The following is a 20,572-nucleotide window of genomic DNA, read 5'->3' on the forward strand; positions in this document are numbered from 1 at the left end:
GTAGCCTGGCGCCACAAACTTGCTGTGGTGGCTTTCCACGTCGTCTTTTCCGGGGGATCATCCCACACTTTTTCAAAGAATCTCTCGGTTGAGTGTGTGTGCAGTCAGGGTTCGTTAATATTTTTTTTATTCTCGTTTTTCGAGAAGCCAATGTCCTGTTTCTAGCAGGTCGACTCACTCTCATCCCGACTGCACTTGTCTTCAGACAACACAACTGTGCTACTTTTACATGTCGAGGCCTTTTTGTGGCCTTACTGCCACTTTCGCCTTTAGACGACAACTTCCTGGCATTTTGGGGAGGGGGGGGGGGGGGGTTGTTCTCTGACCTATCCGCCCGCGTCGCACGCTCATAACATGCTTTCTGACACGCAATGCGGTTCTTTTCTTTAGGCTTTAAGACAACCCCATCTTTCCTTATATCAGTGACAGATAGCCTGCCAACTCAAGATAACAGCCCTTCATTTGTTTTTGCTCCGGCAGTGGTGCGTTCATCTCTTCTCTTTGCTGCGAGCCTCCCGCGTGCACCTCGGGACCAAAAACCGACTCCTTAGGTTTCCCACACTTGCTAAGGGTACATTTCTCTCCGGGTTGACGAGAAACTATCTCGTTAGCATCGCAGCTAGGCACCAACTCCGCGCAAATGACCTTCGGACGTTCCACTCCCTCTGGGTTATGCGACTCGTGCCTCTCAGGATTGTCCTGTCGCTCCTTTTCGCACCTTTTAAGACTACCTTCTTCTTGTGTATGTCCTTGGCACTCTGCTTTCTCACTCTTCGCTTTTGCCGAAGTTACGCATCCTTCATTCCTGAGTGCTTCTCGTAGCATCTCAACTTCAAGCTGCAATCTTTTCAACTCCAGTTCCTGTTCCTCTATTTCCCGGTTCTCTTGCTCTGACGCTACCCGTTGCTCTTTATTCTTTTCCGCTCATTTTCCTTCTGCACTCGGCATATCTTTTCCCAAGCCTCCGTTATCTCGTCCTCTTCAAACTCCACCTCTTCAATTTTATGGCGAATCTCTGGCTTCCGCGTACGTTGGTTTACTTCTAAACCAAGTTCAGCTGCTAACAGCAGCAATTCGTCTTTACTCAATTTCTTTAAATCCATGGTTGGCGAGAGCCGACTACAAAATCTGCAAACTAATCACACACCCTGTGTTGAATAAATGCAGTCGATTGCTAAGATAGAACTGGGTTCTAAATCATCTGGCAATACGTAGTCGCTTCAGCACTCACCCAACCAGGAGTCCTCGATGGCCACCGTGACTTCCGAAGTCAGGAACTGCCAAGTCCGGCGATCCCAGATCGTCGAGGTTGCCCTTGAGCGGTTCTCTTCTCGCCTGGCCTTCACGCTGCACTGCGACGAAGGTGATCTCTGAGCCACGTATCGGAGCACCGTTGATCCCAGATCCTCGAAGACGCTCTCTCGTCAGCAGCTGTCCACCAGCCTTGTCCTTATCCCGCCGTCAAAGAAGCTACACCATGCAGCAAGTCCGGCGATCCCAGATCGTCGAGGTTTCCTTTGAGAGGCTTTCTTCACACCTGGCCTTCATGCTGCGCTGCGACGAAGGTGACTCCCTGAGCCACGTAGCGGAGCTCCGTTGATCCCAGATCCTCGAAGACGCTCTCTCGTCAGCAGCTGTCCACCAGCCTTGTCCTTATCCCGCCGCTGCCAACCAGTTTGTTGCGAGGTACGGTCTGTGGACTCGCTGAAGGCTGGGAAATGGGTCTTTATTCAAAGAATTTGACCCAAAAGAAAAGTGGGCCCCAGGCCCTTGGAAGGTACAGACTGGCTCCCCGAGCAGCTGCTCTCTTCCGCTGCTGGAGGACGACCCTCCTCGTTGACTCCCGCTCGTTCACTCTGCTCCCTCGAACGCCCACGAGACCAAGCAGCGCGTTCTCGGGAGGAAGCGTCCCTGGGCGCTGACGGTCGTGTTCTCGAATGCCGTGTCCCCGTGTTCGCGTCCCTCGGCTTTTGCGTTCGCGTTTTCGAACGCCGAACATGAGACCCGCGTCCGCGACGAGGCCGGCACTCTGCGACGCCGAGTATGAGTCGGAACGCGACACAGCACAAACAGTTTCCGGATCTCTGGCCCACAGGCCAGCAGTGTCTTGCAACGTAACACTAGCTACCCACATTATCCTGACAGCAGAATGTTCTGAATTTGTCAGTTTTGCCTCCCTGCAAGTCTTGTGTGGTCTGTGTGTTCTGACTGTAGCCTTGTGTCATTTGTTCAGTTGTTTCCATTGTGTTTTTCCATTGTTCCACTGTGCCATCTCGAACTTTATCAGAATTAATTAAGTGTACATTGTCTTTCTGTCATTTTCTCTTCTTGTATAATATGCCCCAACCCTACAACAGCGTCGACAGTGAGGATAGCAGTATGTATTAAATAAAAATAAATAAAAATTCTGGTACAGCTCCGCGCACTGTTTACAGCGTGCATATCAAGTGTCATTCTTCTTTAACCGCCAAAGAAGGTCTAGAAATGCTTCCAGCAGCCCACATGTTTCCTTCAAGTAGACGCTCTTTCTCTCACGCCAGACTTGGTACCGGCGTCGTGCTTTCGGCGGCGACAGGCTTGCTCACGTATGTCTTTGGGTTAAAGCAAAGGCCGATAGAGAGTAAAAATATGCTGAGAAACGGGCCTTCAAGCATGAAACCTAGTTTGTTGGGATATAATATTCTAGTTATTTACAGCGTTCTGTTCGCCTCTGGTAAATGTTTAATTAGGTACTTGAATTCTTTTTTGGCGCTGAAAGACAGCACAGAAAGAAACGAACTTAACAGGACGACAGAGCGCCCTGTCCTGACAAGTTCTTTCCTTCCTGTGCTGTCTTTCAGCGCTAAAAAAGAATTCAAGTAATGTGTATACCAACTAGCCTGCAAAAACGTTCTCGCAAGTTAAATTAGGCAGGCTGGCTGGTTCCTAAACAGACACCTAAGAAAGCTGTACTTATCACTTTTTTAGCGATCGTCCTCGCAATTAACGGTTCACAGCACATTTTATCCCAGCATTCACGATTCGAAGAGCGCAACTGTCTTGTTGCCAGGCATCGAGGGTGTAGTGCTAGCGAGAGCTCGCTGAATCCTACAATATTTCAAAAGTCAGGGATGCCCCATGTCGTCATTATTTCCAGATAAACGATTCCACTTCACTGACAGCTGTGTATCGTGGTGTCATGTTTTCCCATTTCTTTTTTGTAATTTTAGTTCATTTGGGACCTAACCAAGGGTGTCCTTCTTGCATATATTTCCTAACTTTTCTCTTTGTTTAGCCTTTTCAGGGGCGTCTCGTTTTTTCGATGCATAATTGGTTTCCGACTGAATGGTTTATTTAGGCTTCAAGAAAGCCAATTAGTCAGACTTACAAAGCAGAAGATAAGTAATTAATTTTTTACAAGCATATACAAATTTCTTACAGTTACACAATGGATGCTAAGTGTAACGCTTTGTCCAGTACGTCTCGGAGTGCGGAAATAAGCCCCAGAAAAATTGTAAAACCATTTACCTTTTCGGAGACGCACCTGGAGCTATACTGAAAAAAAAAAAGATATTGGTGATGGACAAATGTGTGGGGAGAAAATGGTGCAGGATAAAATAGTTTTCATAAAATAGTTTATTTCGTTTGGTCGACAGTTGTCATAAAAAGAGTTCCCCATTTACGAGATGCACCATGATAAATTCCCCTGAAATAAATAAATCACGGCTAAGTGTAGCACACACTGAGAAATGGCTGCGAGTTCAGTATACCTACAGTTTTAAAGGGTTAAAGTTTGGTCGTGAGTTCAGCGCTGTGGAGTCTTCCCCTCCAGTCCCATCTTGTGTGTTATGCTATTGAGGGCACACAAAAAAAGGAAACACAGCATGAGAAAACCGCGCGTGCCAGGACAGCAGAAAAAAACGACACAGTCACAAAGCAGCAGACGAAAAAAAAAACATTACGTGTCAAAACAGCACGACGGAAAGAACAGCACAGAGACGAAAGGACTTACGGAAAAAGCAGAAAAGCAGAAAGAAAAAAGAAGAGCACGACGACAAAAAACAGCTGAGCGCAGTATGGTGGAGCGTTGTGGGATGGGTTTTTGTAACCAGTACGCACTCATTATTGATTTATTAGGATTGAATAAACAATAAACACACCATAATCATTTTCGAACCTTTTGTGGTTGCATTGTAGATAAGTGTTGTGTAATGTAATGCATGCAATTTTTTTGTTTTATGTATGCCCATTTTCGTTTCTTGTGTACGCGGTAAGCGTTATAAGAGGATTCTGGTGTGGGCTAGTTGGTTCATGCTTAATAAACAGATTCACAACAGCGCTACGGAACGAGGACTGAAGGAACACGAAAAACACAGCGCCCGTCCTGAGTTTTTCGTGTTCCTTCTGTCCTCGTTCCGTAGCGCTGTTGTGAATCTCTTTAGTAAGCGTTATACTGCCTTTTTTCTTCCGCTCGTTTTTTTTTTCATTTTTAGGGGGATATTATGTTGTACCCATGCCTGTTGTACGCGAACGTACTGCTGTCGATGATGTGGGGACGCCTTCGTCCCCTGCGTTCGCTTTCCCTCAACGCACTAGTCCTTTGTGGTTAGCTTCCCCGCAACGCACTCCCTTTAGTTGGGTTACTTTACGAACAGGGGAGGGCGCTCGCGTCGCAGCGACACCAGCGCCACGGATGGCGTGTTTTGCCGCTCGAGCGCGGGGGAAGACTGGCTCTCTTCTCCCTGGGACCGGGATAGCGTGTGGATGTTCACGTGCAAAGCTCCGCTCTTCGCCGCGGGCGCCTCGTGTGGAAACATGTTCCCCTCAGCTCGTCCCGTCCGGACTTGGAATTATTCCCTCTGCCCTACCGTGGGCGAACGTTCGCTCGTAACCGTGCTGGTGAGTCGGACATCCTCGATTCCTCAGTGTATTTTGTTGCTAGCTGGCGTTATTGTTGTTATAGCAATAAATGCCTTGTTTGTGTCAGCCAGTGTGTCGTTCCTTTGTTCCCGCAGAGCAAGGCCTGCCGTGGTCGGCGAGCGCTTGGTAGCGCTCGCGACTACGGGGTGGGGTCCGGGCGGTTTTGAACTATGTCAGCCGCGGTTAAACGGGGAGAACGTATTTATCTCCCCCATTTTAAACCCCCACAATGTATACCTGGGACGTTGGGTGGTACTTCAAGCTTCTTATGCAGCTTTTTGCCCAGCATGCCCTCTTCTAACTCTAATATGTGTTGGAGAAATAAACTTTCAATTTCAATAAGCACACTCCCACAAGGCTTGTTTCATTTCACTTCGCACTGACGATTTGAGGCTTAAAAGCTAAAGGATGCCCCTGACAACTTGCGCCTTTGAACCATCTGCGTTTGATGTCGCTCCTTGTCTCTCGTTGAGTCTACCGGCTGAATGTTCTGTTTTTTTTTTTATGTAGCAGTCTGAAATAACCGGCTCCAATTTACATTTTTAAATGGTACAGCACAACCCAACTGAGTTGGCAATTGTAACACACATTAACGCTTGCAGTGCACGGATTGGCTTGCATTGAGGGTTAGTTTAAAAACTGCTATTGAGAATAGAGCCGTTCAAACCCAAAAACTGACCAGGAGTCTTACTGACATAATTGTATAAACCACTTGAGGCGGAAACTGCGCTTTGCTCTAATGGTGTTGTGCGTTTCAATGAAAGCTGCCAGGTTGAATGCTTTTTCAGCGAACGTTACCACAGCACGTGGTCTGGTTTGTTCGTAAGGCCGGGACGGTATCCGCGACTGCCATAGCCAACCAGCTCCGAGGGCCGGGTCGGGCCGACACGACTGAGTTTTTGTCGCGACTGGGCTGGTCTCAGGCCTCTAAACAGTTGGCTCTTGCGCTAGTAATAGTTCCTTTACAGCATGTTTATACAAAATGTCGTTTCCATCGTGCCAACTTTAAATACCGTGCGCCAAGTTATATATAGACTGCAAATAAATTTAAAACAAAGCAGAAAAGGCAGAACATGCCGAAAAAACCGCATACCATTCCGTTTTCCTGAAACTCATTTGTTCTCTATTTAGTTCTTTGAGCTTCTAAATTATTGACTGTATTATAAATACTCGACTTTTTTCTGCCGCCCCTTTTGTACCGCTACGCGAGACGTCATGCATTGGAGTTGCAGCATGAGTACGGCATCTGTACACTAGCTAAAAAAACGATCTGCCTTCACCGCTCGAACGCTGCGCAATACTGCGCTGCGCTGTTTTGTCGCCGTACTGTTTTTTTCCCTGTGCGCATCTCTCGTCCTACTATTTTCCCCGTATGCTGTTCCTTCGCAGTGCTGCGGTCTCTATGTGCTGTTGCGTCATTTTTCTGCTCTAGCTGTTTTCGCGTTGCGCTGTTCTTCCACGTGACTAACATTTTTTTGGCAAAGACCATATTAACACATTGAAATCGCCCGTAGGGCTCGGGCTCCATAATAAAACAAAAGCAGATGTGCAAGTGTAATGACCAAAAGTCGTTGGCAACGAACACATTGCCAGTGACTATCCTAAAGACGCTGTGAATGTCAGCACTAGTTGTGTATGTATCTCTCTTAACTTCTGATTACAAGTTTAGTAAGCACTCGAAATTTTTGGTCGTGTTTTTTGTCTCTTTGAAATAGTAGGCAAGGAATATATACACGCACCACCACTTGGAGTACACCTACACCCACCGGATGATTCGTAATTATATTTTCGCTCACGTTTTGATTTAGGTTTCAAAGGCCGAACGGTGGCTGTAACTATAAACCATGACGTACGAGACGAGTTCACTTCACGTGGGGCATACAAAAACTGCGATATAACCGCTGGTTCCTCAAATTTCGTTATTATGTCTCTTGAGTTAACTTCCATGGGAGTCGGAGTGCATTAAAACGAGGAAATCAGGCACCATACTGCAATATTTTTTTTGTCTCACGTTACGAGGAGAGTGACTCCTCTCCGAGAAAAAAGTTTTCATCTGTTCAACTACACATACCGGCCTTTACCCCACTTAAAAGTTCAAAAATTGTAACGCACACATTGGAGGGGCTCCCGTATACCTACGCCCTTCACAAATGCTCACAACCGCCCCCTGGAGCTGACAGGATATGACGCGTACATTGTCACCAGTGCGGTAAATTTTCGCTGCTCTGGATAATTTTCTTTCTCTCCTGCAACCACCACGCCTAACTACCAGGGTCTTAAGAAGTTTTTGCATGGTAGTAACTAACAATCAAAAGCTCTGAAAGATGGTCATTAGCTTCAATAAAGAAGGCAGCGTAGTGGCCTAGCGGAGTTTCTTTCTTTCTTTCTTTCTTTCTTTCTTTCTTTCTTTCTTTCTTTCTTTCTTTCTTTCTTTCTTTCTTTCTTTCTTTCTTTCTTTCTTTCTTTCTTTCTTCCTTTCTTTCTTTCTTTCTTTCTTTCTTTCTTTCTTTCTTTCTTTCTTTCTTTCTTTCTTTCTTTCTTTCTTTCCTTCTTTCTTTCTTTCTTTCTTTCTTTCTTTCTTTCTTTCTTTCTTTCTTTCTTTCTTGATACTGTCAGCCCTATTGAAGAGCCATTACAGGAGTGGAAATCACAAACAAAAAAAAGCAATTCCAACAAATGCATTAAGGGTAACGCGCTATGCATGCCAACAACTGGTCACACTGGATAAAAGTATGCGGCTACACGTATGAAATAACACGTGTGAATGCACAGAACAGCAGCAATGTATGTAATCCATACAGCACAATATGGCACACGCAGACAAACAAGTGAAAAGTGTAAACTGGTTAGTACACTGCTCTTCCCTGTTATATAACACTGTCTAAATTATTCAAGAAAGCATTGATGGAATCAGACTTAACTAGCGAATCGGCAAGAATGTTCCATTCTTTTATAGTTCGAGGAAAGGAACTATACTTAAATACATCGTTACGGTTTACTGGAGGCGGAATATGCATGCTATGGCGGTGTCTAGAGGTTTAATTAGTTAAAATATCAAAATAGCTGGCCCTGTTGATTTTTATTTCATTTATAGTGTAGCAGCCGCTCTCGCTCACTGTGGGGAGCTGTGTGGGTGAAAGACGATGACGATTTTGAGGCGTGAAGCTCGCTCGCTGCCCGAACGTTTGCCTGGACCTTTGCTGGACGCTGGAAGGCAACCAAGGTACCGCTGAGCCACAACCCCCTCTTACATTGTTTATGATAAGAAACAGAAATTTCAGCCTGCCATGTTTGGTCTTTATTTCTAAACTGGGAACGTTTGCAAGCTGACATAGGTTTGAAGGGGAGTGATTTCGACCATATTTGTTCAAGATAAATGGTGAAGCCAACTTCTGAACCCTTTCCAGTTTTTCTCTGTGTAAGGATCCTAGACAATTTTCGCGTACTCAATTATAGGTCTACTCAATTATAGGTCTAAGACGCGGGTTCGATCCCGGCCGCGGCGGTTGAATTTCTTTGGAGGAGAAATTCTAGAGGCCCGTGTACTGTGCGATGTCAGTGCACGTTAAAGAACCCCAGGCGGTCGAAATTTCCGGAGCCCTCCACTACGGCGTCTCTCATAGCCTTAGTCGCTTTGGGACGTTAAACCCCATAAACCAAACCAAACCAAACCAATTATAGGTCTAACCAGTGTCCTATAAGCCAAATTTTTGATTTCAGGTAATGCACTCTTTAAATTGCGCCTTAGGTTCCAAAGAGCTTTGTTAGCCTTATTACATATTTTCTCTATGTGTCTATTCCTTATCATGTCGTTTCTAAATATTAAAACAAAATATTTGTGCTCCTCTACCCTTCCAAGCTCGTTCTCGTACATACGACACGAAAACTGCAGGATCTATTTTTTTCAATAGTAATGGACATGCATACAGATTTTATGGGAGTGGTCACCATTTGCCAGTCATCGCAACATTTGATAATGTTTTTTAGGCTGTTCTGCCATTTTATTTGGTCACTGACTTATTCAATTTTATTATAACGACGGATTCGTCGGCGAATAATCTTAATGAAACAGAAGGGAGGTTAGGCGGATCATTAATAAAAATAAGAAATAACAGAGGCCAAAGGACATTTCCTTAGGGTACTCTTCTACATATTGCTGGCGGTTCTTTAGGTACGAGGTGAACCATTTAGTGGGGTTGGAATTCTTGAACAGTGTATTGATTTTTAGCAGAAGTTTGGGATGTGAAACCTTATCGGAGGCTTTAGAAAAGTTTAGATAATAAGGTCCATCTGTCCTCGCAATTTATCGTTTCTGAAGCGTCATGAATCAATTCTACTAACTGTGTGATCGTAGATAGATCTTTACGGAAACAAAGCTGTACTGGTGATAATAAGTTATACATTTCAAGGTAGTTGGAGAGGTCTCTAGATATAATGTGTTCTAGTATTTTAGAGCAAGTACTAGTAAGGGAAATCGGCCTGTAATTGCTAACGTCTGAACTGCTTCCTTTTTTATGAACCGGAACTATTGTGGCTAGTTTTCATGCGGTGGGGAAGGAACTGTTCCTAATTGATGAATAAAATATTTTTGTAAAGAACTTTGACACCCATTCAGCATATCTGATTAACAATTCCTTAGGAACACCATCTGGTCCGGGGCTTTTTTTGTGTTAATATTAAGCAAAAGGTTCAGGACACCTTCCTCGGTTATTCTAATTCCCGAAATAGGAGTATGAGCTGAGTAGTCGGTGAAGATTAGAACTTTGCCATCATCTTTACTAAAGACGGACGAAAAGAAGATATTAAATTGTTTAGCTTTCTCTTCAGTATTAATTTCATCATTAGAAAAGCGCTGCTTAGTCGGCGAATTTACATACCGCCAAAACTTAGCCGGTGCTTAGGAAAAGATATTCTTTAATGTTATTTTGCAAAATCCGCTTGTTGACTTCCTAATGGGGCGCTTCCAATCTTGTCTCATATTGCGAACACTGATTTTATCAGCTATGTTGGTATTTTGGGAAAATGGTTACCGTTTTCTTCTAATTTTGCGCTTTGCATGAATAATTTCTCTTTTAATCAAATGACTTCTCTTCCCGTACTTCTTATTCTTCTGAGGAATTAATTGCTCTATGCAGTGCGTTACGACATTAGAAAAGAAATTCCTCAATTCATCAGTGCTTGCCTGTGATTCTTAGAAGTACGTGAATTCATGAATAGAAGTTTCAAGGTAGTCTAGGACACTCACATCATCTGCGGACTGAAAATTGAAAACTAGTCTTTTTTTAGGTTGCCCGGAGAGATTCATGGAGGCATACTGAATGTAGCTATTGGCATTCGATGATCTGATATTCCGTCTTCGACATGACAGTCTGTCAGAAGGATTATCAAACCGTGCGACACTGAAATGAGGTCAAGGATAGATGTTGTTTCACACAACCCTGTGTGTTCAGTTACTACCTGCACTAAATTATAAGAGAACGCCAAGTCTAAAAGCCGTTCACAGCTCGCCATATCCGTGTCTCCGGAAGATCATGAGCTCCAATTAATTGTTTGTAAATTGAAGTCACCTAAGAGAATTTCCTTGGGCTGGCGATTGCTGCTGGTGATGAATTTGGGGCCCTATACAGCCCTGCAATATAAACTGTCCGATCCGTGAGCTTTATCCATACGGCTTCTAGATTGTGCGACTGCTCAAGGGCAGTGCACGAAATGCTCTGGTGAACTAGTATGGCTACACCCCCTCCTCTTCTTGATCGATCCCTTCTGAATGCTTTATAATCGGTTGGCACATACTCGGCGTCTGTTATATTTTCGTGCAACCATGTCTCAGTCATGACAATAACGTCAGGTTCATGCTCCATGACCACGACTTCCAGAGCATCGGTTTTGTTTATTGTACTCCGAGCATTTATATTTAAAACCATCCAGTTTTTTGTGCTCGCGTCAGTTGCCGCTTTCAGCGGCGCTGATAATTTGATACCTCTCATTTTTGTCTTCGTCCCAACCATGCAACATATTATTCATTTTTAGTTTGTCAAAAACAAGTTTGCCCTTACGGCCTTCTTGCCTTTCCTCTGCACACGAGCTCCAAAATTTCTGCCAAATCTGCACTACTCGCTTAGAGTAATACTCAGTAATGCTTATTTCAGAGCCTTTAAGATTAGTACAATTGTTCATAATTTTTTTTTGTGGCTAAAGTCTGTTACCCTGAAAATAATGGGGCGGTTTCTTCCACGCGCTTTCTGACCAAGCCTGTGAATTCTCTAAATGAAGCTTACTTGTACTTTGGCGATGTCAATACAAATGTTTATAGTCACTTTCTTCATGAATATCACCTCAGTTTCATGGGCGTCTTCTTTCAGCCCTCTGATTATTAAATTATTCCCTCGTGAGCGGTTGTCTAGTTTATCGACCTTTCAGCAATGGTCGATATGCCGTCATTCAACCTATCGGTAAGCGCTTCAATATTTTCTAGCCTGTTCTGGGTAACGTCCAGGTTTTCTAGATTGTGTTCAATTGCAAGAAGTCGATTTTGCACTTCAAGCATTCTCGTTTCAGAAGAAGTCTGATTTGTCTGGACCTCGGTGAGTTTTGACAGGATCTCTTTTTGGTTCTGGATCAATTTTGTAAACATCTCTTCCGTCGCGGGACCGAGATTCTCCTCCACATGCGGAAGAACGTATTCATGGTTTAGTTTGGTTTATGGGGTTTAATGTCCCGAAGCGACTAAGGCTATATGAGAGACGCCGTAGTGAAGGGCTCCGGAAATTTCTACCACCTTGGGTTCTTTAACGTGCACGGACATCGCGCAGTACACGAGCCTCCAGAATTTCGCCTCCATAGAAATTCGACCGTCGCGGCCGGGATCGAACCCGCGTCTTTAGGGTCAGCAGTCGAGCACCATAACCACTGAGCCACCGCGGCGAGGTGAAGGTATTCATGTTCCGTAAACTATTTCTTCCTGCGAACTCTACTAATAACTCTTCCCTGCTACTCTTGGAGCCTATGCCATAGACACCTACCGCCTGGCCTCCGGCCTGGTTCGTGCCTACCTTCGCATTGAAGTCGCCCCTCAGAAGAGTTTACTGTGATTTTACTTTGTTAATTGCCGATTCCACGTCTTCATAGAAGCATTCAACGACCTGACCATCATGGCTGGATGTAGACGCATAAGCCTGCACCACCTCCCATTTGTACCTCTATGAAACCAAATTACGATAACTTCTTCCTTCTCGTTATTACCATATAGTTCCTCTATGTTGGCAGATATATCCTGATTGATGAGGAATCCCGCACCTAATTCTCGTCTGTCCGCTATTACGTGCCGGTCGCATACTACGTGCCCACCTCGTGTACTGTGCGATGTCAGTGCACGTTAAAGAACCCCAGGCGGTCGAAATTGCCCGGAGTCCTACACTACGGCGTGCCTCATAGCCTGGGCTGCTTTGAGATTGTAAACCCCACAAACCAAACCAACCTTAGCACTGTACACCTCTCATCTGTCCTAACCTGACTAAGCCCTATGGCATCCCATTTAATGCCCGCGAGTTCCTCGAACAGCACTGCTTGACTAGCGTCACTGGATAAGGTTCTTGCGTTAAACGTCGCCATGTTCAGTTTCCAGTGGTTGCCTGTCCGGAGCCAGCGATTCTTTTCACCCCCCGCTGTGCCAGGGGTGTGACCTCCGCTTTGGTCAGTTGCTCCGCAGCCGCTGGGGACTGAGGGCACAGGGTTAATTGGTTTCTTCATAAAAGGTTGCGGCTAAGTACTACACCAGAGTGGCCAAATTCTGCTGTGGTGAGGGAGTGCGTTGTCGGTTCTGGTCACCGAGATCAGGCAGCACCCCAGGCCTGGTTATGCAATTCCATCGACCCGCGCAGTCCTTTTTTTAATCCGGTAGAGAAATTGCGCGGCACCGGGACTCTAACCCCGGTCCTCTTGCACGCGAGCCGGATGCTCCACCTTACGTTCAGGGGTTGGACATTACGATGTAAACCGAAAAAGAAACCCATTAAAAGTGCGCAGAATCCAGTTTTAGAAATTCGGCTTTAATCGAAAAACGTCATTATTCTTGGCACTCAATGCATATAAGGCTGGATGTTGAATGCTCAGTCAAAGGTTAAATTAAGTAAGCAGGAAGCCAGCGACATGATGCGATGATGCTGTTATTGGATGAGCAGCGCTGTTGTGCAATTTCAGGTCACGCCCTTCTTCCACTGTAGCCGCTCCCCATATGGTTCCCGCGGCAAACTCCCTTCGGTTGCTCATTCTTCGCCCTCGCCATACCACCCTCCTTCCACGACAACTCTTCGCCTTTCAGGATAACTACCCTGCCGATGGTTCCCGGGGCAACCACCGACAGGTCGCGCCATCTTACGCTCTCTTCGTACCCTCCTCTTTCCAGGGTAACCGCATTCCGAGTGGTTTCCGCGGCAACCCCTATCCGGTAGCGCATTCTCACACTCTCGCCCTGCGCTCCTACTTCCGCGGTGACCATCCTCCTGTAGGGGATTCCTCCTCTCTGGCGATAATCTCCTGCAATGGTAACCAAACCCTGGACGGTTCTCGTGGTTGCCATCCTCCGGTGACGCACTACTCCGTTCTCGTCCTACCCACTTCCTTCCATGTTGCAAAAAAATTTGCCAGACTATTTGTTTCGCAAAGTCTAGCGATTGTCATGTGTATCACGTGTTTGGCAAATTATCAGCACGCTATAAAAAACTCTTGATTACGCCTTGCGTTGCGTTGTAAAATAAAGTTGACAGTCTGCGCTTCTAAGAGTCGTTTTTTCTTGTTGTCGTACCCTTTCGCTCGGTTGATCCTTCTATCCCTCCATGGAAACCACCCTCGCCCATGCCTTTATGACCAGCAGGATCCTCTACTCCGTTCCCTACCTTCGCACTACGAAACAACAAGAAATAAGAATCGACACCATCGTTATGAAGGCTACAAAGCGAGCACTGGGCCTCCCAGTGGCCACCTCCAATGCTAAGTTGTCGGCGTTGGGGGTGATCAACTACTACCAGGAGTTACGGGAGGCCCACCTCGTGAACCAATATACGCGACTCTCGCAGACGGCATCCGGGCGCCGCCTGCTAGACCGCTTGCACATCCAACACGAGTGCACTCCAGAGGAGACGTGTCGAATTCCGGAGCTATGGCGTCACAAGCTCTGGGTCCCTCCCCTCCCGCGCAACATGGACACACATACACACGAAGGCAGACGAGAGGCGCGCGCTCGGGCCCGCGAACACCAACACGGATCCAAACAGGGTGTATACTACGTTGACGTGGCAGGGCCGTCGCCAAAATGGATTCACGGCCGCACTAATTCACCAGGATCAATGCGTTAACGGCCTCTCCTTTCGAGCTCGAAATTCAGCGCAGGCCGAGGAAGTAGCCATTGCGCTTCCCGCCTCGGTATTGAATTCGAAGGTAATCGTGACAGATTCGCGTCGAGCCTGTCAACACTACCTGGCTGGTGAGATTTCACCTTTAGCCTACTGTATAATAAAACGCGCAGTAAGGGAATCGGACCCTTCACCCAAACGCATAGCTTGGACTCCGAGCCATCAGGTCGTTAGAGGTAATGAGGCTTCGGACGTGGCTGCCCGAGCGCTTACCTACCGGGCACCTCATCCAGGCTCTTCCGGTTCAGAGGTTGTGCAACCGCTTCTGCGGTTCAGTGAAATTCTTGACGACTATTGCGAACGCCATCGGCTTTTCCCGGTCCCTGCTAAGGGCCTGAGTAAAGCTGATGAGCGAACTCTGAGGCGCTTGCAGACCAACACTCTGTTGTGTGCTGCAATAGTGAAACATTTCGACCCCGAAATTGATGGGCGCTGCCCTCACTGTGGGGAAATATCCGATACCTTCCAAATGGTTTGGGCCTGTCAAAAGAATCCTTCCCTTCCCCCCAATCCTGCCCCTTTCTGAGAGGCATGGGAGGCAGCCCTGCTCAACTGCTCGGGGCTGGAGTCTCAAAGCGCTCTAGTCCAACGGGCGCGAGTAGCGGCCTCGCCCAGCGGGGTCCCGGACTAAGGACTCCACCTATGTAAAGGGCCATTTTTGGTCTGCAAACTCTCCCTTTGGTTATTAAACAGTTTTCACCACCACCACCACCTCCGAGTGGTTACGCCGGCTCTTACTACTACTACTACTACAACTTCTACTGGTTTGGTTTGGTTTGGTTTATGGGGTTTAACGTCCCGAAGCGACTCAGGCTATGAGAGACGCCGTAGTGAAGGGCTCCGGAAATTTCGACCACCTGGAGTTCTTCGACGTGCACTGACATCGCACAGTACACGGGCCTCTAGAATTTCTCCTCCAAAGAAATTCAGCCGCCGCGGCCGGGACCAAACCCGCGTCTTTCGAGTCAGCAGCCGAGCACCATAACCACTGAGCCACCGTGGCGGCACTACGAATGCTACTACTACTACTACTACTACTACTACTACTACTACTACTACTACTACTACTACTACTACTACTACTACTACTACTACTAATGCTAATACTACTACTACTACTACTACTACTACTACTACTAATGCTAGTACTACTACTTATACTACTCCTACTTCTACTACTACTACTACTACTACTACTACTACTACTAAATACTACTACTACTACTAATGCTAATACTAATACGAATACTTCTGCTACTACTACTACTACTACTACTACTACTACTACTACTACTACTACTACTACTACTACTACTACTACTACCACAACTGCTACACCGAAGTGAAACTCGGGAGGGGGCGCCTGACAGCTGTCGCTGGAAAATCTACCAATTCTTACTGTGCACCAGCAGCTACTGTTAGCTGCTGGTGCATTCTGGTGGTGCCATTCAGTATTCGGAGAATTGAAGCTCCGAGAAAGAAATATGTTAATTAGTGTGGTTAGTAATGTGTAACGTGAAGACTAGAATCACAAACAGAAGTGATCGCATATGGCTATCATTAACCTACACCACTCTACAGATCTCTCTGGGGTTACTAGGCTACGCGTTAGGCAACTTTCTCTTCAGGAACGTTCTTGGACGCCAGAGTCTGATTTCACAGTGTTACCATGCGTTTTTCTAGAGTGTGCTGGTCGGAACAAAAGTGTCTTTTTATTTGAAAAACACTAAGTTTGGGGCACGTCTCCTCAGATAATAATCATGTAATGTGTCTGCACGTCATGCGGTGAATATTTCCGCATGATTAATCACCCCACGCGAATCAGAATCTTTTGCTTACTATTTCGCCAGTGTACAGTACATTGAGAAATTACTTATGATGCCGAAAATAATTTTGAATACTTCTAGTAATCTCATTTTCTAAATTTCGGTCTTTGTCGTCTGCATCAACTTGGAACCGCCAAGGAAGGTAACACACTACCACGCTTACAAGTGCCCGAGTATGATATAATAAGTGACCCAGTAGGGCATATTATAATGTTGTACCCGCTATTTCGAAAGTAGGTACGTTAGCGGTGCTGCTTAAATTATGATAAACAGATCCTCGGGTCAAGACTACCTGCTTTGAATAATGAATTATCGAATAAACTCATAAATACTGAGAGCGGCTAGTAACCTTAAAAATACTGCTTTAAGATTTTTCGTTAAAGTCTTGCCATTTTGTCCCATCGAATTTTATTTGGGCTTGTAGAGGGGCTGAAGTTGTTCGACCAATATTACTTGATCGATGTAAATGTAAACAGGCGATTAAAAGGCACATAAAAATGTCTACTATAATTTTGTTACAGTGATTGGCGACGCCTTCCAGCTAGTATATAAGTAGTATAGCCAGTAGTATATAAGTAGTAGAACCAGCTTTCATTTTTTTTCTTACTGTGCTCGCATTATCTAAGTGCATACAGCTTCTTGTTGTGCGCTCTCTTAGCTCGACCTGTGCGTGTGAATTTCCTGTTTTTTTTTTCCTGAGGTACGAATCTTGTGATTAGTGTCTTTGTATGGTTCCTTCGTTTCGATTATGTTGTAAACACTCTCCACTAATGTCAAATCCGGGGGCATACGCCCCGTCAGGCTGCCCATCGAAGTAGGTTCTTGGAGTTTACTATTTTTTTTGTATACCATAAAATATGTTTGTAGAGAGCTAGCCTGCGCCATGTGAGTTTATTCGCCCCCCCCCCCCCCCCATTTCTTCGCGGCTAAGGGAGGTGAGCTTGCCGCTGAGCGGGCCCGAAGCGGATCTGTGGATGCGCGCGGTCTCATTAGGAGCGCCCATTTCTCTGTCTCCCGTGTCGCCGCTGCAGACTCCGGAGAGCCCCCGGCGGGGGGGGGGGGGGGGGGGGGGGGAGGTGCTGCGAGGAGGGCGCAAAGCGGGAGGCGGCAGTTAGCGTTCAAGGCGGGCAGCAGCCAGAGAGGGAGCGGCCGGCTCTCCCAAGCCTCCAATTGTCCCCTTTCGGGGAAGGACACGTGTTTCTCGCCGGGACCGCTTCGCGTCAGTGTAGAAAGAGCCATAAAAATGTCAGCACCACCACTGCATCGTACGCCGACGGCTCACAGCGTGTTGACAAACACCACTTGCGGCCCAATTTAGATACTAACGCTTCGTCGGAGGTTCGACAGCTTTTCTTTTGAAAAGAGAACACTGCTGGCCGAAGCGGGGCCGGGCGCGTCCGGATGAATGGGAGTGTGGGCGACGGTGCAGCTGGCTGGCGTCCGGTATGGCCCCGTGGCTCAACTCGGTCTCAAGAAACGGGCGCGCGCAGAAGACGCCACCGGACAGAACGAACACCGCCACCTGCTTAATTAGGGACAGTGACGGCCACTTGAGTTATGACGCTGCCCAGACCCCGGAGGACGGATGCTGGGTCGGCAGTCCATTGTGATCCGACTCGTGTAGGAAAGTGGTTCTGCGCTCCCGGGTGTTGTTCGCGACGGTCGCAGCTGGGGTGGGGACCGATAATTGCCCTAGTTCCGGGAACCGTCAAGGTCACGGGTGCTGGGGGAGACAGACGTACCCGCGGAAGTGTTTTGACATGTTTTTATGTGTTTTGCTTTGTCTTTCTTAGGGGAGAGAGTTTGTGTAATACAGTGGAAGTGTGGGGCGGGGCACGTAACACAGGGGGCCAATCCGTATGTGTGTGCATTCTAGGAAAGTGCTATGTTTTTGCCCTTTTTACAATGTGTATATTTGAGAGAGGGTTATGTGCCTTATGGAAATTGGAGGGCGGGCCACACGGCTAATAACCAATCGTATTAAACGTTGGACACGATTGGATGCTGAAGAATGTGGGCCGGGCCCAGGTGTCTTTAAAGCTGAGTCCCGGAGCCCGGAAAAAGGGTTCTGGGCTACGGAGATAGATGTAACGCATCTTCGGCTATGCCCAGTAGAGACCTCCTCTAAATGCTAGCCAGTTCCATGTTGTAGTTGTGCTCACTGCTCAACTTGTATGTATATATGTAAACTATTGTACATGAAGCTTCAGTTTAGGTCTCCTGCCAGTTCTCTTTTGTTGCCAAGTATTATCTAGCTAGACCTCCAGCCTTCAAGGCACAACAAGCCGTCTCCGACGGGGCACCCCTGGTGCAAAGGAAAGAAGAGGAAAAGAACCTTTTCGCTTTTTAGGTGAAACTTTACTATGTTCAAAGACACACCTTTTGGGGCCAATATTACTTATTTTTGCTTACGGCAGAGCATTTAACTGATAATTTGCAAATATGCGAAGGCGCCTTTTGATACTGCATTATTTTTCTCTGCTTAATCTTTTCATTGCAGGAAATCTAATCATTGAATCCGATACAGCCGTGAAGCCGTGCTGGAAGTCACAAGGTTACGCTCTGTTTCAGCGAAAACTATAATTGCAGGCACCCCTACTAAGCATGCTGCTTTTGGCCACGTGACCACTCGCCATTAGGAAATGCAACAAAGAGCTCATAAAGAAAGCTCAATCTCCGCAGCACAACAGCAGAAACTGAAATAAAATCGACCTTGCCTCAACGTTAGCGAAGTCCTCGTCACCAGCTTCATCAGAGTGACCAAATGGACCGGAAGGCTAGGTTCTCCAGTTCAGGCCCAGCGAGAAGTACAGCCATGCAAAAGTGGGTGCATGTTGTCTGCGCCCACGCTGTCCTGGCTTTCAACGGCCTCTGTGGACTGCTGCTGCTACCGGTCTTGCTCGCCAGCCACCGGCTGCAGGAGAAGTTCTTCGCCGTCATCTACAGGGTGTGCCAGTGCGCCTGGGACCCGAGCATCGCCCCTGTGCGACGCGCCCTGCTCGGCCGCCTCGACGACATGGAGTCGCACGACTCTTCGCTCAGGTCGCGTGATGCCGTGCGCGTGCTTGAGGTGGGTGCTGCGTACGGAGCGAACCTGGATTTTGTTCATCGCCCCGTCGAGTACTGGAAGGTGGAGCCCAACACTGCCTTCGAAGCTTCTTTTCAGAAGAAACTGGCTGCGAACCCAAAGGTACGCCCGCCTTTGTTCAGGTACGCTGCCCTAAAAGCAGGCCACTGAACCTTGTCCTAGAAGTCATCGATAGAACTGCTGAGAAGAGCCACGTATTAACGCAACATTATAAAGCTAGGGATGCACAGTCTACTGCAAACAACTATACCGGTTTGCTTTAGGTATTTCACCCTTTTGAACGAGTGGTGACATCGGTGAGTTTTGCGGTCTGCCAAGGTAACCTTCTGTTCTATCAGAGCACCTGCTTCTGCAGTGTCAGTAACTTCTGCTAATAACTCATGGTAGTGGTGGCTCAGACTTGGGCTGAATAAGTTAACAAGGCAGGGAAGAAGCAGGATGGAGACCAGGTAGAAGGCGGCTATGGCGCAGGCTCTAGGAATAGCAGGGGGAAGTTATTTGTAGAGTTCGCAGAGAGAAATAATTTACAGATCAGGAATACCTTCTTCCGCTAATGAGAAACAGGAAGTGGACGTAAAGACTCCCAATGGTGAGTCTGAAAACGAAACACACTTCATACTATGCGCTCACCCTGCTATCGGACATGATGTGGAGGTACTCGGAAATTGTGCGTTGTAGCGACTAAAGGATGGTAAAGTCTCGAATTAGCCTTGACTTGAACAGGGAATGGAAGAAACTAGTGAAGCGGAAGCCCATTAACGAGTCAGCGATTAGGGGAAAAGTAGAGGAATTGAGGATATCCTTGCAGAACGTATATTCAGCTTTAACTGAGGACGACAACCTTAGCGTTCAAGCAATGACTGATAATCTCACAGCTGTCATTACGAAATGCGCAGCAGAAGTAGGCAGTAGCTTGGTTTGACGGTATACGGCAAGCTATCTCAGGAGTCGAAATATCTTAGTAAGAAACGCCAAACATTGAGTGTTTCTAACGCCGCAGAGAGAATAGATGTGGCAGATCTACCTAAGTGAATCAATAAGGGCAAGGCAGCCGACATAAGAAAGTTTGATATGGAGGGAATCGAGCGTGCCCTAAAGAACGGCGGTAGCCTAAAAGCAGTGAACGGGAAGCTAGGCATTGGTAAAACCCTAATGGATGCGCTAAGAGACAAAGAGGGCGATGTCAGCAGCAATATGGATATGATAGTTAAGTAGCCGAAGAGTTCTTCACGAATCTATACAGCAGCCAATGTAATCACGAGGTTAATGGGAGAGGCAGTCGAGTACAACACTGGGGCATTACGCCAGTAACGAAAGAAGAAAGAAAGAAAGCTTTAGGAGGAATTTAA

The 20,572-nt window shown here is 46.7% G+C and overlaps 1 protein-coding gene across 6 annotated transcripts in view; it reads left to right on the plus strand.

The window, feature by feature from the left end:
- The window catches only part of LOC149325535 (thiol S-methyltransferase TMT1B-like), a 61,214-nt gene that overhangs the window by 31,014 nt on the left and 9,628 nt on the right, over nt 1–20,572 (plus strand). For 4 of the 6 annotated variants that reach the window (XM_089563378.1, XM_089563381.1, XM_089563379.1 and 1 more), the window contains one exon: nt 18,636–19,325. In XM_089563378.1, coding sequence (XP_089419504.1) covers nt 18,900–19,325 — 426 coding nt within the window. In that variant the 5' untranslated portion in view covers nt 18,636–18,899. Of the gene's footprint in view, nt 1–7,823; nt 8,123–18,635; nt 19,326–20,572 lie in introns of those variants that run through there. The other 2 variants (XM_089563382.1, XM_089563377.1) reach the window with 2 other exon arrangements.

This window comes from Amblyomma mixtum, chromosome 10, assembly GCF_055824585.1.
Source record: "Amblyomma mixtum isolate Tamu chromosome 10, ASM5582458v1, whole genome shotgun sequence".
Lineage (NCBI taxonomy): Eukaryota > Metazoa > Arthropoda > Arachnida > Ixodida > Ixodidae > Amblyomma > Amblyomma mixtum.